The 21,095-nt window shown below is 45.9% G+C and overlaps 1 protein-coding gene across 3 annotated transcripts in view; it reads right to left on the bottom strand.

Moving 5' to 3' along the window:
- The window catches only part of Atp8a2 (ATPase phospholipid transporting 8A2), a 515,396-nt gene that overhangs the window by 114,951 nt on the left and 379,350 nt on the right, over positions 1-21,095 (bottom strand). For all 3 annotated transcript variants that reach the window (XM_051195581.1, XM_051195585.1, XM_051195582.1), the window contains exons 30-33: positions 20,914-20,992; positions 6,569-6,630; positions 6,332-6,388; positions 4,506-4,613 (exon numbers count right to left, since the gene is read on the bottom strand). In XM_051195581.1, the coding sequence (XP_051051538.1) occupies positions 4,506-4,613; positions 6,332-6,388; positions 6,569-6,630; positions 20,914-20,992 (306 nt within the window). The remainder of the gene's footprint in view (positions 1-4,505; positions 4,614-6,331; positions 6,389-6,568; positions 6,631-20,913; positions 20,993-21,095) is intronic.

Raw genomic sequence — 21,095 nt, 5'->3', positions numbered from 1 at the left:
GCAACCCTGGTCCTTGGGAGATGCCGAAGGACTGCAGCTGAGAAGGTGGTCTGCATGCCTTCAGCCTACCTATTGAAGTGCACACAACTTGCAAACTAACTCAATGTTTTCGCATTTCATGTGGACGCTCCCAGACCTGAAATCAAATGGGCAACAAACTCCAGCGGGACAACTTGGGAAGAAGGGTCACAGATTACCACTGACTCAGTGACAGCAAAGGGACACTCCTCCACCGTCTCTCCCTCTGCTAGCACTTCGCCCAGTGGGGTGTGTACTGTATTCCCAAGTATGTTTGGAAAGTTCATAAATAAACCCATTCCCATATTTAGGATGAGAAAAAAAAGCCCACTCCATGCCAGTAACTGGCAGGGCCTGGTGTTTGGCACTGAAGTCAGAGTTAGCAGTTTGTATGCTTTGAAGTGAGAGGGCTTTCCCCCTCTTTTATTAGCAATGAAATGAACTTTAAAGGGAAAAAACGTTGGTGAGGAGTATTTTTCCATGGCAAGCCACGTAATGTCTTTGGTACAATTCCCTATTTAGAAAGCTGAGCTGCCTTGAGACACTTGGGACTACCTGGGATGTCTCACATAACTCTGCCATGAGGATTTGGTCAAGTGTGGGTATGTTCAGTGGGCCACCATGTCCTATACATCTGGCAGTGGCTAAAATGGGATATTGTAGAGCAGTAATTTCTAAACTGGGTCTCTCCCCCCACTCCATGGTGTGTGTGTGTGTATGTGTGTGTGTGTGTGTGTGTGTGTGTGTGTGTGCATGTGTGTGTGTGTGCATGTATAATTACATGCACATATTATCATGAGGGATTGTCATTTTAACAGGCAGGCAGCAGTCAGTCAATAGACTTTACTGAGAAAAACTCACAATCTTTAAAATTTATTGGCCAAGAGAATTGGGGTTTTAAATTGTGCAGAATGTTTCTGTGCAGAAAGATTCAGAACTCATTTGTCCTTCCAGGGAAGGGTAAAGTACGTGTTCCTGACTTCCCATAGGCCATTTCCATAGGCTGGAGAGATGGCTCAGCCATTAAGGGCTCACAACCGTGGGCTATTTCAAGAGTGACTTGGCTGGATGACCTTATTCTGACTTTGCTGATTAGGAAGTCACTTCAGGTCAAGAGATGTGCTGAGGGGGAGGTGGCTCTGACTGGGGGAGGGTCTCCATCTCCTGACTTGGGAGCAAAGGTGAAGCTTGGGGTTTCCCTTCACACAGCCCTGAAATCAGAAGCTCTGGAGCTGCCTGAAGAAAATGCAAACATTTCATTGCCCTGGGTTTAGATCCAGTTTTCCTGGAAGCCCCATACCAGCAGGGGACTGTGGGAACAGAGGTAAACTAAGTTGTGTTCTACTTTAGAGTATGTAAGCGCAATGGAGAAATTTCTATTGCATGGTTGTGGTACCCTGGGGAAACCATTCTCATCGATTCTCTATAGCCCATGTCCATGCTATTCACAGGGTAGACAGACGCAAGCCAAGTTCTTAATTGACTGTAGACCTAAGTGTGCTCCTAGGAAAACGAAAAAAGGGGGATGCCCCTTAAAGTCCTCAGAATGCTGTGTCTTTAGAAGAGTTCATGGGTAGCTTCTTTGAGTTTATAAATGTTCACTGGGATTTCCTGGGTTGTGGCTGGGCCTTTCCATACCACATCACAAGGTGCTGTAGGGAAGATGAAGCTGACAGTGGGAAAGAACTCTTCTATCCTATAGCCCTTCCTTCCTTTTGCCCGCAGGGGAAGACCTGCCTTCAACCCTGTGAGAAAAACTCCAAATAGGATGGACTAGACAAAGAAATACTTAATCACGTTGGTGGGGAAAACCTCAGCGGAAACAATGCATCCTTTCAGTGGCTGAAGATTTTATGAACAGACAGAATCTTGCTGCTCTATCTGTCCCTGGCTCCTGTGGGGAGGGGGGAGATACACCACTTACCATTAGATTCTAGTTCAGTTCCAGAGCTTCAAAGAATTATGTTTGTCTGCCAAAACCCTACTGTGGAGTCAACTACAAAGCATAGTTGATGAAAATTGCTAGAAACATTCTCAAGATAGTAACTTCTAAGAAGCATCCTTTCCCTGGAATGCTCCTTGTCTTAGGAGTGGACATGGCTTGGGCATGCTTGCAACAGTGCCCTTTGGGAACCCTTCCTCCTCTGCCCACACCTAAATCCAGCTGCTGTCTTTTGATGGCACAGTTCCTCTTGTGACTGGAGAGGCCCTTCTGAAGCTTCATGTGGGATGTTAGACTAGTCCCGGGCACTATCTAGACATTTGTCTGTCCAGCACCATTACACAGTGTTTAATAGGTCCTTGCTACTTGGAGAATCAACAGACTGCTGAATCTGGTAGCAGATGAGATGCTGCTGTGGGCCACGGCATGAAAGCCACACATCGTACTGTCACACCTTTTCCATTCGGATCTCACCCAGAGGAAGACAGAGACACTAAAGACCTTTGATGAAAACTTTACCAGCCCTCTGACTTGATGCCAAGCAGAGGCCTCAGTTTGACCTAGCCGGGCTGTTTCAAAAAGACCCATTTGCTTCCTGTTGAGACCAACCAACAGAAAGGAAGAAAATAACACAGTTTAAGTAAAATACAAAGTTTTCACACAAAAGTGCTGTGTAATTTAACTAAATAGGAGCATTTCCTGGCTCCTTTTTGGTGGGAACAGTCCACTGTCTACAAGGATAGCCATGCATCACTTAATGAAGGGGACATCTGAGAAATGAGTCCTAAGGCGACTTTCTCATTCCCCATGGAGAGTAGTCACACCCACCAAGATGGTTAAGATAGGATGTCACTGGGACATATGATATCATGGGACAATCCATAAATGTAAGCTGTTTTTTTGGTGACTGATCTGTTGTCATCCAGCAGAAGACAGTGACCTTTGCCCTTGCTCAGGGGAGCTGTGAGCACCTTAGTGGCTCCATGATGAACTCAGCCCCTTGGTAGTTTGAAAGTCAGCCACTTTGTGATAAGGAGACTTGGCAAATGGCCCGATTCACCACTTTAGAACTGTAGTTGCTAAAGTGAATGTACACAGAGCAGGGCTTGCTACAGCAATCAAAGAAAGGAAGCATTTGCCAAGAAAGGGTTTTGTCTGCCAGTCAGGCACCCTCCAACCCTATCCTGCCAGCAGCAGCTCTTTTCTATTTTAGACACTTGTATGCTGTTTGATTCCTTTCCCTACAGACATCAATGTTGTGGGGTGGGGAGGGCATGCAAGCCCACTCCTGCAGGACAGGGCCAGCATTCATGGAGGTTCTGGACATGTAGGGTATCAAAACTTATTTCACAGGTAAAAGACAACTGATAATAGCCCTTGCCTATCTCATGAACAAAAGCTCTTGGACATGCATCTGGACCCAGGGGTTTGTATTCATTTCCGAGATCTGGTAGGCAGGATTGCCATGCCCTGATCCTCAGTTATCTCTTTCTATTCCAGCTTCTGTTTCCAGTATTGTTAAGTACCCCACTGCACACTCAGGAGGCTAAACCAGCATGGACATCTACTCTGAAAGCATATGACCTATAAAAGGTGTCTCGTATTAGAGACAATGGTAGCCTCACAGATAACTGAGACCTAGGGTTGTACATGTTGGGTTGCATCCAAAGAGATGTCAAAGCAGAGCTGGCATTTTGGGAAGGAAACATAGAGCCTGGAGAATGGACCTCAAGTGGTAACACAATGGTACATCACTTTACAGAGAGCAATGTGCCTAGATAGCGAGGCTTCTACCAGCTTTTAAAGCCTAGGGCATGGAGCATCCCTTGTGGGGATCTACAAGGATTTTAACTGTGTAGCCTGGCTTGGTTTTATAGGTTGCCTCATACAGCACCACTTGGGAACAGAGGAAGTTAGTGCTTTAGGTCATACCCAATTCCCTTCTTTCTACACCTGATGTGATAAAGTCCTATGACCTAATTGGTCATTGTTAGTAGCTCAATCTTAGACAACTGGGCATAGGCAATGTAAAAAAAATCAGAAATAATTCAAACAAATGCAAAATCTCTAATCTCAGACTCTATGGCTGACTTGAAGAGAGGAACAGAGAGAGATTCTGGCACACCAACTATCTGGTTACTGGCATTCTTAGACTGATGTCTTTCTTACAAGTGACCAGTTACCAATTAGGCAGTCAATCATTTACTTAACATTGAACCTGTAATCCACACAAGCTTTGATCATTACTGCCTCAAAACCACTCCTATTTTGTATATAATTACAAACAGTGTTGCATACATCCAGTTCCTAACCAAGGAAATGTGGTACCCCATGTAAGTCAGAGGGTCAGAGTGAAATTTCTCATGGTGTTTAAATGTCTCACACCACTATTGTGTATGAGACAACTTCTTCTAGCTACTTGAGTTTTGATGCAAGCAGATGACAACAGCCTTTACTGAACTTCACTGTCCCAAGACACAGAAAGCTGGTTCACTCACACGTGCGTGAACACAATGGAGAGACACACAGGATTCATAGTACTGACCTGCCCTTTCATGTCAGGAGCGATGGGGATGGTCGGCCAGATGGTTGAGTAGACACCAAAAAACACCAGCCAGATCACCATGCTTCCCCACACCGCCAGGTGGCTGAACTGTGGAGGAAAGGCATGCTTAGACAGGGCTTTCTGCTGGCCTGGGGTTGGGGGTCCACTCCAGCCCATACGTGAAGAAACTGAGGATGTACTAGTTACTGGAGAACTCTGCCTTTCTCTGTAAGTTCCTTGTCTTAGGGTTTGTAATGATGAATTCAAATTACTCAAATTGCTGGTGGCTTACACTATCCTGAAGATAAAGGTGCTTTAAGCCCTCAACCTTCTAAAAACACATGCCCCAGCCAAGACCCACCCATCCCCGGGCTTATCTTAAGCAAGTGCTTTATAGAACAAGAGCATAGCCATATAGTGAGAGAGTGGTGGGATGGACAAATGGACAGAATATTCTTATCATCTAAAGACAACATCTGTCCTATTTATTACAGAGATTATTTAAAAACAACTCCAAAAATTTGAAATATTGCATTTAATAGAGTTTTAAAATATCCATGTACAACTTTTCATATTCATAGGTACAGTGTGACACTCTGATGCATGTATATAATGTGCAATGATCAGAGCAGGGTAACTGGCTTATCTGCATCCACAACACATAATTTCTGGATGCGGGGAACATCCAAAACTCTTTCTTCCAGTTGTTTTGAAAGTGAGTACTCAGTATAGTTACCCTGCTTCCACAGAACACTAAAGTGCCTCCTCCCACCCCGCTCTGCTCGGCATCCATTAGCTCTTCTGTGCGTCTCTACCTCTTTCTCTTCCTTGGCTCTAGTAACTAAATTTCTATTCTTCATTCTATGAGATAAACCTTGGGCACCTTACACCCCGTTAAGTTGTTGGTCTCTCTCCTTTGTGCTCTTAATGCAATGCTTCACTTCTCTTCACTTCTCTCTGTACATTTTTGAACACCTGACTACCCCTTCTTGAAATATTCCAGCCTCAGTCCCCTTCTCACCTCCCACCTGCCATCATGCTTCAACAGATTCCCTGGCTCCATGGTGACCTTCCATTCTACCCTATGTGCTTATTAGCAGAGCAGGAGGTAAGTGAGCTACAGTTACACTGTGGCAGACACTGTGACGTGCAGCTGTTACCCCATCTTGGAAATAACCAAATAGGAAGCAGGATGCTGATAAAAACAAACCTGGATTGGCTACTCAAATTGGTATTCTTTAATCATGAGCAATAGGTCCACACAAGTGTGATCTAAGGATTCAAAATGTGAGATTTGAGGAGAGAAAAAGATGACAAACCTATATGTGCCATGATGTGCCCTCTTATGTGAGATCACACACACAAAGGCCAGAAGACGAGAGACGGCACAGGAGTGCCATAGTAAAGTTATGTGCAAATACTACATTTTCCAATTTGTCCTGCATGTTCTCTCTCTCCTCTCTGTCTCTCTGTCTCTCTGTCTCTCTCTCTGTCTCTCTGTCTCTCTCTCTCTCTCTCCTCCCTCTCTTTATCCATTTCCCTCTTCCTTTCGCCCATCCCACCCCCAGTTATAATGAGAATTTTCATTTCAGGCAGGTAGCAATCAGATTCTGTAAGCTGTGCTAAGAGATGAGCAAATAGAGCATCTGGAGTGGCTGGATTCCAAATTCCAAATTGCCTTCATAAAGATCAAAAACAATTTTTTACTTGCAAAATTTGAAGTAAGACAACTGTATAGTATTTATTGTTTCCCTCAAGGACTAAATGGAAGTCATTGCATTTGACTATCTATAGTGCAGAAAAAAATAATTCCAAAGGCAACTCACTTTAGTCCATGCTGTTGTCTCCAAACCAGCTTTCAGACAAACTGTAACCACAACGTACTGTGAAAAAAACAAGAGAGGAGTTCGGATGACGCAAGTATTTCTTGATCAGTCTGAACTTCAGGGAAGCCACAGCCCATAGACTTGGAGTAACTGGTATTAATGTGGAGAGCCTCCTATAACTGGAGATATAACCCACATGTGTACCCTTTAAGAAAGGCTCAACAGTACTAAACTTACCGTGTAAACAATATTTCCAACAAACAAATAGTCTGTGGCATGACCACTGGCCAGTGGAGTATCTGGAGAACAAAGAGGCCACTGTTAGTGTCAAGAAGGCTAAGTGCAATCTGCTCCCCCCCAGAACATAGAAAGTGGAGCAGTAGCAGCATTTCTCAAAGCATATGGTCATTTCAAAACTGACTCCTCTGTGATTCTAAAAGGCACTGTCTTCAAATGAATAAAAAGAAACCAGATTTTCAAACAAAACTAATGGCTGATTTGCACTGAATTTATATTTTTCTAAAATAAAATTATCTTTCAGTCTGGCTTGAAAACAAGCAGAACAGGACTGGTCTAAGAATGCACCAAGTGCCTGAGCTAGGGCCTTCTCTTAATTTTTGCTAAAGTAGGACTGCACAGCATCAAAATTAGTGCAAAGTGGCTGACTATTTGGGGAGATACTCATTGTTCTTGCTCTCGTGAGTTTCCTCTTCATGTTTCTTTCTTTCCAGGGGTGGCTCTGCACAGTCCCTAGCATCTACAACAGCAGAGAGACTCTGCTTGGTGACATGCACCCTGTGGAAATCTGACTCTGATTCTGAGAATCAGAATAGTTTAAAGTCATGGATGGCTTCCTGAGTGACACTCTCCTCTCCTTCCCCCCTTCACACTGAGGTCAGATTCTGGGAGGGGGAGTGATGACGATGACAGATGACAACACACAAGCTAGGTAGCAGGGACTTCCGTGTTCACATTTCCAGCGCAGCTGCTGCTATCCATGCATATTTGGGCTGGCTTAGTCATATAATATGTTGAAGATTCTGTTTATTTTCCTAACATGGTGTGATTATCAGGTTGAGTTCGAGAAGATTCTGGTAGTGGATGAGTCCCTGGGTCTAGTTCTAGCTTTGCTCCTGGCACTGAAGGTCAGTCTGTGAGAAGAGTGGCAGCCACCAGGGCTACATCAACCACAGCTCTGAACTTCCATGAATGCTGCTGGGTTACACTAGGAGATCAGAAAGAGATTCCAGTCTACAGCCATACCACTCTGAACACGCCCGATCTTGTCTGATCTCAGAAGCTAAGCATGGTCGGTCCTGGTTAGTACTTGGATGGGAGACAGGAAGAGATTCCACCACAGTCATAAACAGAAAGCTCTGGAGAGTGAGGGGAGAGGTGATAAAGAGAGGTGAGGGAGGACCTCATTTAAAGCAAACAAAGAGAAAGTTGGAAAAGGGAGCTGCTAAATTAATTTTGGTAAGACAACAAACTGACCTGTGTGCTGAGTATCCCTCGTCTGAAAACTGAGACTTGTAAGTGCTTTGAAATCCACAGATGTTGTTTGGGTGTTGGATTCAGTGATGTCTATGCTGATTATTAGATATTTAGTGAGTGAAGTCTATCCTGATTATTCCACAGTCCAAAATCTTGGAGCAAGGAAACGCTTCTTGTCCTAAGCCAGGGATATGCAATCCTGTCCTTGCAAACAGCCATTCTAAATGGAGAATGTCTATTGCTAGTAACTGGTCTGGGGTTATTCTAACAGTAAATGCAGCATTTTAAAGACGTACTCCACCAAGGATCATGTGAGGTTAGACGGGGTTTATTCATTTGAGTTTAACAAAGATTATAGCCATGAAAGGGGTAAGAACACTCTTATGTACTCAAATCTAATCCATGCAAAGCATTGTGGGAACTGGGAAGAGAAGGCTCCTGTCTTCTCCTGGAGTTTGGATGACAGTGGGGAATAGAGCATACACAAATGAACAAACTGACACACAATTATGAAGAAATTTAAGATATGCCATTTGAAGGCAGACCATCCTGCCAGAGATTGTGATTTTAGTTAGAGAGGTATCAGGTGAACAGACCAAAATGACAGAGAGGAGTTAGTTCAATGGTCATCAAGAACAGGCTCCTGGGAAAGTCACAAAATTAATGAAAACAGTGTTCAGTGAGCTCGAAGTCCATTCTGAAGTCCAGTCTGTCTAGAGATTCAGGGAGAGAGGAAACAGCCAGAGGCCAACAGAGGCAGGCTGTACCAAAGAGGCTCCCTTGTATGGTACGCATGACTGAAGATGGCTGGAGGATGCCGAGCCTTGGGTGAAGTGGTTTTGAACAGCTCACAGGTAAACGGAAAAGGGACAATGACAAGTACAGTTCCCATTTGGCAGGGATGGCAGCCAGCCGAGCAGGTGATAGAGGCTGATACTGAGAACAGCAGAGTTGTGCATCCACAAAGGCATGTACTGACTCCATTCTGTTGCTTACCTTTAGATTGAAAAAGAAGTCAGTTCGAAAAAGAAATCCCCCCAAAAAATAAATAAAAGAAAAAAAAAAGAAAGAAAGAGAGAAAGAAAGAAAGAAAGAAAGAAAGAAAGAAAGAAAGAAAAAGAAATCCCAGAGGCTTTTGAGGAGGGAGAGGAGAGAAGGAGATGTTGATTGATAAGTACTGAGTATAAGCTTGAGGTGATGAAACAATTTTGCAAACAGCTAGAACAGCAAGTTCACTGTAACTAGTGTCTCTGATTTGCATCTGTAAAATGATTAAAACTGCATAATCTGTTTATGTCTATATCTATTATCACAATCTACAATTAACAAAACATGATCACAGGCCAAAACAATACAACTTTTAGAATAAATGAAAGCATACATCTTTCCAGCCCCAGATTTAAGAATGATTTCAAAAAAGGCACCAAAAGTATGGTGACAAACTGGGACCAATTAGACTAGAACAAAACTAGAGAATTTAATACTTCAGATAACATCAAGAAAATTAAAAAAAAAAAAAAAACAAAAGAACGAAGAAAACACTTGCATATTCTGTGTCTGGCAAGAAGCTTGTGTCTAGGACAAGCAAAGAACCCAACAACCTAAAACTTCTCCATATGAACATGGGCAAAGGACTTGAATAGATACACTTAGCAGAGAAGGTATACAAATGGCTATCAGGGATTCAGAGAAACTCAACATGACTGGGAATAAAGGAAACAATCTCAAAGCCACTTGAGCCACTTCATACCCACTAGGAGGCTACAGCAAAAAGAACAATCAAGAATCAGAGAGCCGGAGAGCCAAGTGGTGGTGGCACACACCTCTAACCTCAGTACTTGTGAGGCAGACATAGGCTCTGTGAGTTCGAGGCCAGCTTGCTCTATAGAGTGAGTTCCAGGACGGCCAGGGCTGTTACAGAGAGAACAGAGAGTCTTGCAAAACCAAAAACCAACCAACCAACCAACCAAACAAACAAAGCCCCAAAACAAAACCAAAAGTCAATTAGAGTGTGGAGATCTATAATAGTTCACACATGGCCGGAAGCTGAATAAGCTGTGCAGACATTTTGGGAAACTATTGGCACTTCCTAAAAGAGATTGTGCACATTTATTACCTGACCTGGTAATTCCCAAGAAAAATGAAAACGCAGACGAAACACAAAAGCTTATACATGAATGTCCATAGAGGCATTATTCCCAACTGCCCATGAAGCCTAAAACAATGACCAGCATTCTTCCTCAACCACAGTAGCCTATTCATAATGCAGATGTCCACCAGCTTGTGAATGAACAAATAAATGTCCATCACTCAGTGAGTGGTGCATCAATACAATAGAGTATTATGACAAAATAACAAGGAATGAAGTAGGGGTACATGCCACAATATGGATGAACCTTGAAAAGTGAAAGAAGTTAGGATCAAAAAGCCACATGCTGTATGCGTCTGCTTACATAAAGTCCTGTTTGTATAAAATGTCCAGAGTGGACAGACACAGTGCAGAACAGCAGCTGTCAGGAGCTGAGGGTTTGGGGGCTGGGTGACAGCTTTTGGGGGTGATGAAACATTTGAAAGTTGATGATGATGCACTGGTTGGGTTGTGTAATGAAATTATACCTTGGGATGGGTGAATTGTGCAGGGTAAATGTAGAGACACAGTTATATAACCGCGAAGTTGCTACAAAGACTCGGTTCCTTATTCACACTGGCCACATTTCAAAAGGTCAGAAGCTGTGTGTGGCCAGCGGCTACTGTACTGGGCGGCAGATACACACACCATCTCCCCACTCCTGGAGTCTAACTGACAATACAGTGCCAGAAGGCCGAGTCAGAGGTAGTGGGAAGTGACAGAAACTGGTAAATATTTTGAAGCAGGAATGATAGCACTTGCTCACAATTAGGAGGTAGAGTAGGAGGGAGTGTGAGGAACCTCAGCCTGAGCAGTGAGGTAAATGGATCAATGAAATGTGGTGGACACTAGCAGTCTGGCCTTTCCCATGGGAAGACTGGCTGGAGGAGGAACACACGAGGACCTGCAGCAGTGTTTTAGGTTCACAATAGGAATGGTCATCATGAAACATAACTGTGAATAAGAGAAAGAATTAGGTAAATGAGGCGAGGGAAGGAACCAGCTTAGCAGGCAACTCCTGAGAGTTAGGACACTCTGGACTCTGGTACAACCTGGCTCTCTTACCCCTTACCCTCTACTGGCAGAGAGCTTTTTTGTTTTTTAAGATTGAGGCTAACATCATGGGGGTTTCATATCAGGGACAGAGGTTAAACAAGAAGATGCAATGGCTGAAATGACCCCCAGGTTTCCCTTTGTGTAGGAAATCCATGATGCTCTTAGCTGTTTAATCATCAGCCCAGGGAATTTAGAGGCAGAGCTGTGAGTGAGACTCAACTCTTCCTTCTCTACTAGGTCCAGATGGATTTCCCAGTCTATCCATCCTGTGTATTCATAAGCACAGAGGGTTTTAACTGAGATGAGCAGTGATCTGGAGCCTTGATTTTCTGTCTACACTAAGTTGTGGGGGAACCTAGAAAAAACTCTGGCCAGGTGGGAGAGTCAGATGGAGAGAAAGACCAAGCCAAAACCCAAAGCCTGCAGTTGTGGTCTCATAGCTTTTGTTGTTTGTGCATCAGGACAATCCCCAAATGCTGGCATATACTACCACATCTGGCCTGACTTTGTCTCTTTTATCCATGGTGCTGCTTTACACACATTAGACAAGTGCTCCCCACTGAGTTCCACCGCCCATCCCCCCTCATTGTTTTGCTTGTGTTTTGAAACAGGGTATTGCTGTAGCCTGGCTGGCATCAAGCTTTTGACACTTGCTTCAGATTCACCAGTGTCGGAATCACACGTGTGCAAAACACACTCAACTCTGAATCTCCTTCAGTATCAATATTTCCAGGACTTAAAAATGCAAAGCATTTGTCTAATTCAGAGGGCTTAGACTACAGTCCACACTTATGCACACATATAAAATAAATAGGAACAACTAATCTGAGAGGAAGGAAGACAGCTCTCAGAGATGGGGAGGACTGATCAGAGAGAGGAGGGAGGACATGCCTGGGGGAGGGAGGACATGCCTGGGGGAGGGAGGACTGGCCTGGGAGAGGGAGGACATGCCTGGGGGAGGGAGGACAGGCCTGGGGGAGGGAGGACATGCCTGGGAGAGGGAGGACTGGCCTGAGGAGGGAGGACAGGCCTGGGGGAGGGAGGACTGGCCTGAGGAGGGAGGACAGCCCTGGGGGAGGGAGGACTAGCCTGAGGAGGGAGGACAGCCCTGGGGGAGGGAGGACTGGCCTGAGGAGGGAGGACAGCCCTGGGGGAGGGAGGACAGGCCTGGGAGAGGGAGGACTGGCCTGAGGAGGAGGGAGGACAGCCCTGGGGGAGGGAGGACAGGCCTGGGAGAGGGAGGACTGGCCTGAGGAGGAGGGAGGACATGCCTGGGAAAAGAGAACATTCATCATCTATTCCTAAAGCCCACTGAATGCTTCCCATAGGGTGAATAAAAAATTCAACCCTGCTGAGTCACACCCAGACTGATCTGCAGGGGTATGGGATAGCCCCACTGTCGTGACGGTGCTCAGGCCATACACGGGAGGAGAGCTGTCCTGGAGAGCAGGCCACTCTCTGAGACACAGACAGTCTGAGGTGTCAAGAGGTGCCCGACACAAGCTTGTGAGTCTGTTCTTCCAGACACATGTTGTTGGCAATTTTTACATTGGGCTCAGGGGCCAGCATAACGTAGGCTTAGACAAATGAGGTCCGGAGGCAGTCACTACAGAAGCAGACTTTTGCAGACAACTAAGACAAAACCACACTGGCTTCTGTATTTAGTAGGAACAGTTCCTAAAATGTTGTATGCAATTGTTTTTTTGAAAACTGTGGTGGGAAAAGCCACGATTTGTAAGAAAAGTATGTCTCATTTTCTGAACAGACAAACTGATCAGGGGACCTCTTTAGAATATTCCAAAGGGGAGACTGATGACTCTTCACAAAGACGCCATTGAAATTAAATGTTCATTAAAAAACATCACATCATTACCCAGCCAAGCCACAACATTCAGGAATGCTCTGACAAAAGGCAAAATGTCATAGCACGGTGCTGTATGGCTGGAAAAGACAGGATGTAGGAATCATGAAACCAGATGGGAGATATATATATGTGTACTTCTGTTGCAGTGAGAACCAGGGGGCAGCTGAAGCGACAGCCACGGCCATCTTGTCCTGCAGAAGGCATTAGGGAGGAGTCAGGAACATGGGCCTCTTCTCCTGCCATAAGAGCGTTTGCCAAGACATTTTGGTTGGAACCAATGCCAAGTCCCCACTGCCTTCTCTCTCTCTGCTTCGAAACCTCCAGCAGAACAATTTCAGAGCAGAGCAGAGCAGACTCCAGACTCTCAGGCAGGCTCCCACCCCCTGCCTAAGCCTCTGGGCCTCTTAAGATTCCAGAGAGGCTACAGACAGCTTGCTACTCCTGGGTGTATGTCCAGAGCAGAGATACTGTCCAGGATTCAGATAACTTTCACAAATAAACTCTCAGCAGCAAACCTGCGGACATAGCTCCACTATCGCCATCGCCGGTGTCGTTATTTCTGCCTCCAACGACAAATTCATAAAGAAGACATTTATTTCCTTCCCCTTCTTGACAGAGAGGGGTATGAAATGTTGGAAAGTACTCTCGAAGAAGAAGGGTTTATACAAGTGTTAGCGATTATAATTACATTCACAACGGCGCTGGGTTAAGTTCCCCGTTACATAAGCTTTTGGGTTTTCTTCTTGTTCTTGCCATCTCAGCTGGATGAAGTTAAGGACACAGAACTCAAATTTCAATATCTTTTCCCCCTTGTGTTTACTAAGAATAGACTTTAAAAGGGAAGTTAAAAAGGAGAAAAGGTAAACTTGATGGCGACACCAAGGATCAGTGTGGCCACAGACAGATTTCCTTTTTATTTCTGGTGCACAGATAATGGACATTTCCCAGCCTCTGGTACCTGGATGGGGCCCCTGAAGAAATCTTGCCAACAGTTATGAATAGAAGTGAGGACAGTACAAACTACTGTACTGATCCTCCCCTGCTGGGGTGGAAGCTGAGGGTGAACTCAGGGGCTGTGTTTGAACCTGTGGTACTGAGCCTGACTGTTGGGACCGGGTGCAGTACAGCATGCAAATATGGAAACCACTGCCATAAAGGAAGGTACTCACACTCAGAGATCCCCGTGGGGGAGAGCGAAGTGCCCAGCCTTAAGTCCATTTCCCTAGTTCACATTGACTTCACAAAAACCCACAGACCTCTCTAAGCACACACAAGAATGGTCTAGAAGGCTGGCAGTCATATCAGCTAGTAACGGATGCAGACGAAAGCTTTTATGTTATCCTCCATCTGCCTAGGAAGGAAGGGCTCAGGACAAATAGGTGGACGTTCTGATGTGTGACCCTCACACAGATCCAAATGGGTGGCTGTCACCTACATTGTGAGGTGACCTCACTGGCTGTGCCCTCCTCCTTCAGTCTTTCATGGACAGAGCTATCTCCTTCCCACCAAAAGAGCACGTGCCATTAGCTCAGCCACCTTGCCCTCCTTGAGTGGCATACTGCCCTCATGGGGTTTCTAAGGTATACAGTGAGAATGTGCGTATTAGTGGCCCAGGCTTATAATTTCAGCTGTTTGGGAGGCAGAGGCAAGATTGAAAGCTTCAAGGCATTATAGAGTGAGAACAGAAACCAGAGCCACTCTGACCAAATTATCATGACCCTACTTCTGAATCCAAAAAAGGAAAAAGTAAAAGGAGAGCCAAGAATGTCGTTCAGCGGTAGAGAACTTGTCTAATATGAACAAGATCCTAGGTTCATCCAGCACCACCCCAAATAAAAAATACATATCTGCCTGTTTGATAGATGAAAATAATCATGGCTGTCATGTTGTTCAAGACTTTCTTACAACTGAGATCATGGGCCAGATGTGTACACAGGAAAATTCCATGGAGGATCCCATTGGAACTTTCAGGAGGAAAGGGCAAAATATGGGTCCGAACCTTCAAGGGTTCTCCCAGAAAGACATGGTTAAGGTGCCCTGAACATGTTTAGGATTGGGAAGTCTGAATGATGTCAGCGGGTTAGGACAAAAGCAGTGTCCCCTGGTGACTAGAGCACGGGCCCTAGCTGACATAAGGAAGAAGATGGGTGCATACAGTCTGATGACGGGATGCCTAGGCCTCGCTACTGAGGGCTTGTCACCAGTCACCCTCAAGAATTAGCCTTCTCTGGAGGAACAGCTTTTGCTGGATCAAGGGCTTAAAGCCAGAGAGAGTGCCAAGAGCACAGAAAGCATATAGTTAGCACACCCATAACCAGTGCACACCCCTGACTGGTGCACACCCCTGACCAGTGCATACCCCTGACCAGTGCATACCCCTGACCAGTGCACACCCCTGACCAGTGCACACCCATAACCAGTGCACACCCCTGACTGGTGCACACCCCTAACCAGTGCACACCCCTGACCAGTGCACACCCCTGACCGGTGCACACCCCTGACCAGTGCACACCCCTGACCAGGGTACACCCCTGACCAGTGCACACCCCTGACCGGTGCACACCCCTGACCAGTGCACACCCCTGACCAGGGTACACCCCTGACCGGTGCACACCCCTGACCAGTGCACACCCCTAACCAGTGCACACCCCTGACCGGTGCACACCCCTGACCAGTGCACACCCCTGACCAGCGCACACCCCTGACCAGTGCACACCCCTGACCAGCGCACACCCCTGACCAGGGTACACCCCTGACCAGTGCACACCCCTGACCAGCGCACACCCCTGACCAGCGCACACCCCTGACCAGCGCACACCCCTGACCAGCGCACACCCCTGACCAGCGCACACCCCTGACCAGTGCACACCCCTGACCAGTGCACACCCCTGACCGGTGCACACCCCTGACCAGTGCACACCCCTGACCAGTGCACACCCCTGACCGGTGCACACCCCTGACTAGTGCACACCCCTGACCAGTGCACACCCCTGACCAGTGCACACCCCTGACCGGGGCACACCACTCCTGACCAGTGCACACCTCTGACTGGTACACACCCCTGACCAGCGCACACCCCTGACCAGTGCACACCCCTGACCAGCGCACATCCCTGACCAATGAACATCCGAGTGGACTGCATCCTGGCTGAAGATCCTCCCTTGAGCTCCTTGCCAAACTACAAGAACAGAATCTTGGAATGTTGACATAACACTCTTTGCTTCACATAGGTACATGCCTCCCTCTGGTCTACGCCACATCTGACCTGGACCTCCCTCTTCAAGCCTTCCCTGGCTGAGAGTGCCTCTCTAGTCTTTGGGAGTTTCCTGGCTTAGAGAATGCACCCATACCTCTGTTTCATAGCAACATAAAGGAGTGCAATTGAATTTAAGAGCTCACAGAATGCTGTGATTAGGCAGACTTGCCTAAATCCAGCTCGGTGTGAAACAAGTCTTTAGGGTTTACAGAATGCACATCAGTATTCACAGTAACAGCGGCAGCCATAACCACCACGGGCTAGCATCATCAACAGCATCATTTTATAGCATGTGCCACAGGCCCGATCTCACAGTAGTAACACACTTGTTAAAGAGCACATAACTGGGTTCTCCAATGTTGAAAAGCCCTGTTTCTTAACCAGTCTCAATATTTAGGGATCTACATTTTCTTTGTAAAAGTGAGTGATTATTTCCACTGTGGATTCTGGGAAACTGAGGTCAATGCTAGAGTTTAGTTCTCTAATGCAACATCACAACCTACAGCAAGTGGCAGAGGAAAGGGCATGCTGGTGTACAGGCTCTGATCACAGTACATCAAAGGGGAAGTTAGGGCAGGAACTCAAGGCTTGAACCTGGGCTTCAGAACTGAAGCAGGGACCATGAGGGGATGCTGCTTACTGGCTCGATCTCAAGGTCACATTCAGTTCCCTTTCTTATATCTCAGGACCACTTGTCCAGGGATGCCACTGCCCACAGTAGGCTGGGGAACCTCTCATATCAAGCATCAACAAAAACACAAAGACTTCCCTACAGGCTACTCCCATAGAGACATTTTCTCAGCCGAGTTTCCCTCTTCCCAGATGACCCTCACTTGTGTCAAGTTGAAAACCAAAAGCCAAAGCCAAAACAAAAACAAAATAAAAAACAAACAAACTAGCCAGCATAAATATTTTAATGGAAATTTTCTCTTCTGGGAAATGTATTCCTTCTTCTCATTTCTTCCTTTATACATTTCATCAAGGAAAATCAGAAAAAAATCTTTTTCAAATCAAAATTAATGTTATGTTCTTTTGCCAATGGCCAAATTCCACTCAAGGAGAGCTGCTCAACTGGATAGACTAAAAATGCGGGCGGAAGTCTGAGAGCAGCCAACAAGGCCTTGGGTCGTGGGACCTGAGGCGGTGCCATCCATAATCTTAACCTACAGAAAGTTTCAGACCCAAGGGTGGGGGCGCTAGGTAAGTCACACTGGGAGCTTGATGGTGGGACTGTCGAGAGGAATCTGATTTACTGATTTGCCTGAGAGGAAAAATTTACTTTGAAACTTGGAATGAGTCACCATGAACTCCACCAACAAGACTGCTTTGAAAGTCTATCCAAAACCATGCAAAAACAAGCAAAGGGAAAATTCTTGGGCACATCCTGGAAAATGAACGACCTGCCCACACCTTCCCAGTATTTCTTCCCTAGATCACATCGACTTGACTAAAATGAATAGGGCTGGTGGATATCTGAGCCTTTTGCCAGGTTGAAAGAGAATTTTATAATAAAACTCACTGATTGTGACATAATTCGTGGTAGCATAAGAAGATGCAAACCCACTATAGAGACCTTAGCCCTGGTCAAACAAAGGTTCCTCAGGATTGTGAGTAGGGGTGAGGCTGAGGAATGGCTTCAGGAAGCAGCTGAGGAAGGAGGAAGGCGACCCTGAAGGCACCTGGTGCTAAATAGGGTCCTTAGCTTTGGACAGCACCCTGGATTGTTCCTGCCATGTTCCTTCACTCTTGGTGATGGAGAAGTTACTATGATTACTGCTATTATAATCATGGATTTATTATTATTATAATTACTACTATTGCTGTTTAATTGTGTGTGTTTCTTTCTGTATAGTTTTGTATATAGGAGAGCAAGTCCCCAAGGAAGTCGGTGGCACAAAACACTCTGGAACTGGAGTTACAGGTGGAGGGAGAGAGGAAGGAAGGAAGGCTTAAAGGAGGGAGGGAAGGATGGAGGGAGGAATGGAGGGAGGGAGGAGAAGAAAGGGAAAGGAAGGAAAGGGAAGGAAATGGAGAGATGGAAGAAGGGAGGGGGAAGGGAAGGGAAGGAAAAGGAAGAAGAAGAAAGGAAAGAAGGGATGGAAGAAAGAAGAGAGGGTGGGAAAAATAGTCCTAGCTCCAGTCCTTCAATAAGAAAATGTCTCATTGCATAATGGTGACCAGAGTCCTGTTCCCAGTTCTTTGGCCCGCTGCCCCATCCAGACACCACCTTTCCCTTTATGCTGTAGTCACCTTGCAGCTCAGCCTTCCACATAGGATTCTGGACATGTGCAAGCACACTCTCATTTACAGGGTCACAGGGCTTGAGGAGGGGAGGGGGAGATGACACTGTCCACTGATGATATCACAGACTGTGACAGCCAACGTAAATGTCTTCCTCACAGTCCAAGCTCAAGGCAACTGCTGAGGGGGCAGAGGCTTCATTCCTCACAGAGGGCTCTTCCTTTTGCATTCTCACACGAAGGAGGACACTCCCCGGTCTCTTCCACAAGAGTACAACACTCACGAGGGCTCCAGTCTCATGGCCTTGCCACCCCAGTGCCCCCATCTCCTACATCATCTTGGGGGTAGAATTTCCATACAGCGACTCCAGGGAACTAGAAACAGCCCATCCTCCCACTTTGGATCTCCTGCCATTCCTGCATAACTGAATGCTACTCGGGTTCACAGCTAAACCTGAGTCTGGCCTCCTTTAAAGGTAGAAATAGGAAATGGTCTCCGAAGCTGTGTTCAGTCATGATGCTCTACCCCCACTTTATTTGAGATAGTTATTTTCTACCTTGTACTAGAATCTTCCTTGTTTGAATCTAAATCCCCTCACTAGAGTATCAACTTTTAAAAGGAAAGACACACAGCCTACATGTGAACATTTACCTTTGTTTTGTGAAAGTACACTTATTATTTATTTTGTGTGCATGTGGAATGCGCACCACAGGATGTGGAAGTCAAAGGAGACACCGTGGGGGTCAGTTTTATCCTTCTGACATGTGGGTTCAGTGGATTGGACTTGGGTCATCAAGCTTAGCAGCAAACACCTTTACCTGCTAGGCCATCTTGCTAGTCCCTAAGTTTATCTTTCACCCTTGAAACCTAGCATTGTTCCTGAGTAATGAAATCATGAGTGCATATGGTCTGTGGTATTAATAATTCCTACTTCTAACTAAGTGAGAAACTTAACAAATTAGTTCAAAAGTAGTCAAGTACTTTGTCAGAGAAATTAGATCAAAAAGAACAAAAATGGCCCCATGCTAAAATACCTAATATGTGTCATTTAGTTCCCCCCAACACTGTGACTTTATAGGCTATTTGCAACTCTGATAAAACTCTTATGCTAGAAATTTATCAAATGACACCAATGATGACAGTGACAACAAATGCAAAATCCCAGTATCCTATTCTTTGCCTTCCAGGCAAATGATAGAACCTGGAGTAATAGATAAGGGAGGCAGAACCTAACTTTAAATTCACTTGGTGGCATCTGCTAGAAGTGTGTGCATGTCGACTTTTAATCATAGGCCACATTTGGGGAGTGATGGAATCTAGGCAAGCAGTAGCAATGCTGCCACCACCTGCACGCCACAAGCTCAAGCCTTAGAGAGTCACCCCGTAACGCATAAACGACCATCTGAAACTGTGCAAGCTGGAAGGCAAACCCTTCTAGGGCCATCTCGACATGAGTACAAGCCTGACTCACAAACACCAGGTGCCACGTGCTCTTCTGCTCCAAAGCACGCCACTCTTATCACAAGTCTATCCTGCAATGAGGACAGCCACTCCTGACACCAACATGCCACAGCTTCAGAAACAAAACCACAGCCCAGGCTCTTCTACTCATAAACTCTTATTTAAAGAACCATCAGAAACTGAATCCACAGCAAATAAAGATGAAGTGAAAAGGGCTATAGAGTCCGAAGAAAACTACTTTGCCACGATGGTCTTTTTGCGGGTGGGGGTGTAGAGGCAGCCAACTTCATTTTCTGGTCTAAATACTTAAGGGCCTTCTAAAGAAAAGGAGCTGTGATGTGTGTGGACGAAAAGCACACAGAACACAAACAGCTGTCTGTACCCCTTCTGACGCTGTGGGATAGGTCAGAGAGCATCAGTTTGCTGAGCCATTCTTGTGTGACACACAGAGCACACTGACAGGAACAGCTTGCAAACCTTATAGTCCTAGGTCCTTTGGAAAATCCAGGGCCCTGACTAGCCAACATCATCAATTATATTTTCCCGGGGCGCTTATGATCATTTGACAGGGATGACATTTTTTATGGCATGTTTTTATCAAGAAGTGCGAACTAGCACAGGCTACCCCTGTGCAGAGGGACTAATGGGACGAAAGCCAACCTGGAGAATCATCCACAACTTCAGAGGTGTGTGTCAAGGAAAACACTCTCAGAAAACATGGGATGGGGTTAACTTTGTAAGACCTGAGTGACTGTGCCTACGGGTATCAGGGACTTGATGCAGAGAGCTTAGTAAGTAATAGGATTTTAAATTCATGAGGAAGAGACATAAATGTTCCCTCAAGGTCAAAGACTCGGTTGTCACAAACTGAGGGTGGAGTTTCTAGTATTTATATAGCAATTTCAAAGAAAATGCCAGAACTGACAGGACTTGCATGCTACAGATTTGGAACCACCCCCTGCTGGGTGATCCGACTATGGTTAATCTCACAGGGTGAACAACTGGGGGAAACAGTACACATGCTGGCCTCGCAGGAGGCGAAGTCCCTTGCTGGCAGTTGAAATCATAGATGCATTACCTACCGTGCTCCAGCACTTTCATGGGAAGCCAGAAGAGGATGAGGGAGTGGACCAAGGCATTGATGCAGTGACCCCAAAAAACCTGCAGGAAGACAAACCAGGGGATCAGAGCACATCTCTGTGTGGGATGAAGGAGCGCTGTGAAGGCTCCTGGTATGGAATGGGCACTTCAGCAAGGGGCATTG

Source organism: Phodopus roborovskii, unplaced genomic scaffold, assembly GCF_943737965.1.
Source record: "Phodopus roborovskii unplaced genomic scaffold, PHOROB, whole genome shotgun sequence".
Taxonomy (NCBI): domain Eukaryota; kingdom Metazoa; phylum Chordata; class Mammalia; order Rodentia; family Cricetidae; genus Phodopus; species Phodopus roborovskii.
Note: the sequence above shows the minus strand (reverse complement) of the source record. Positions and strands in the feature narration are given on the sequence as shown.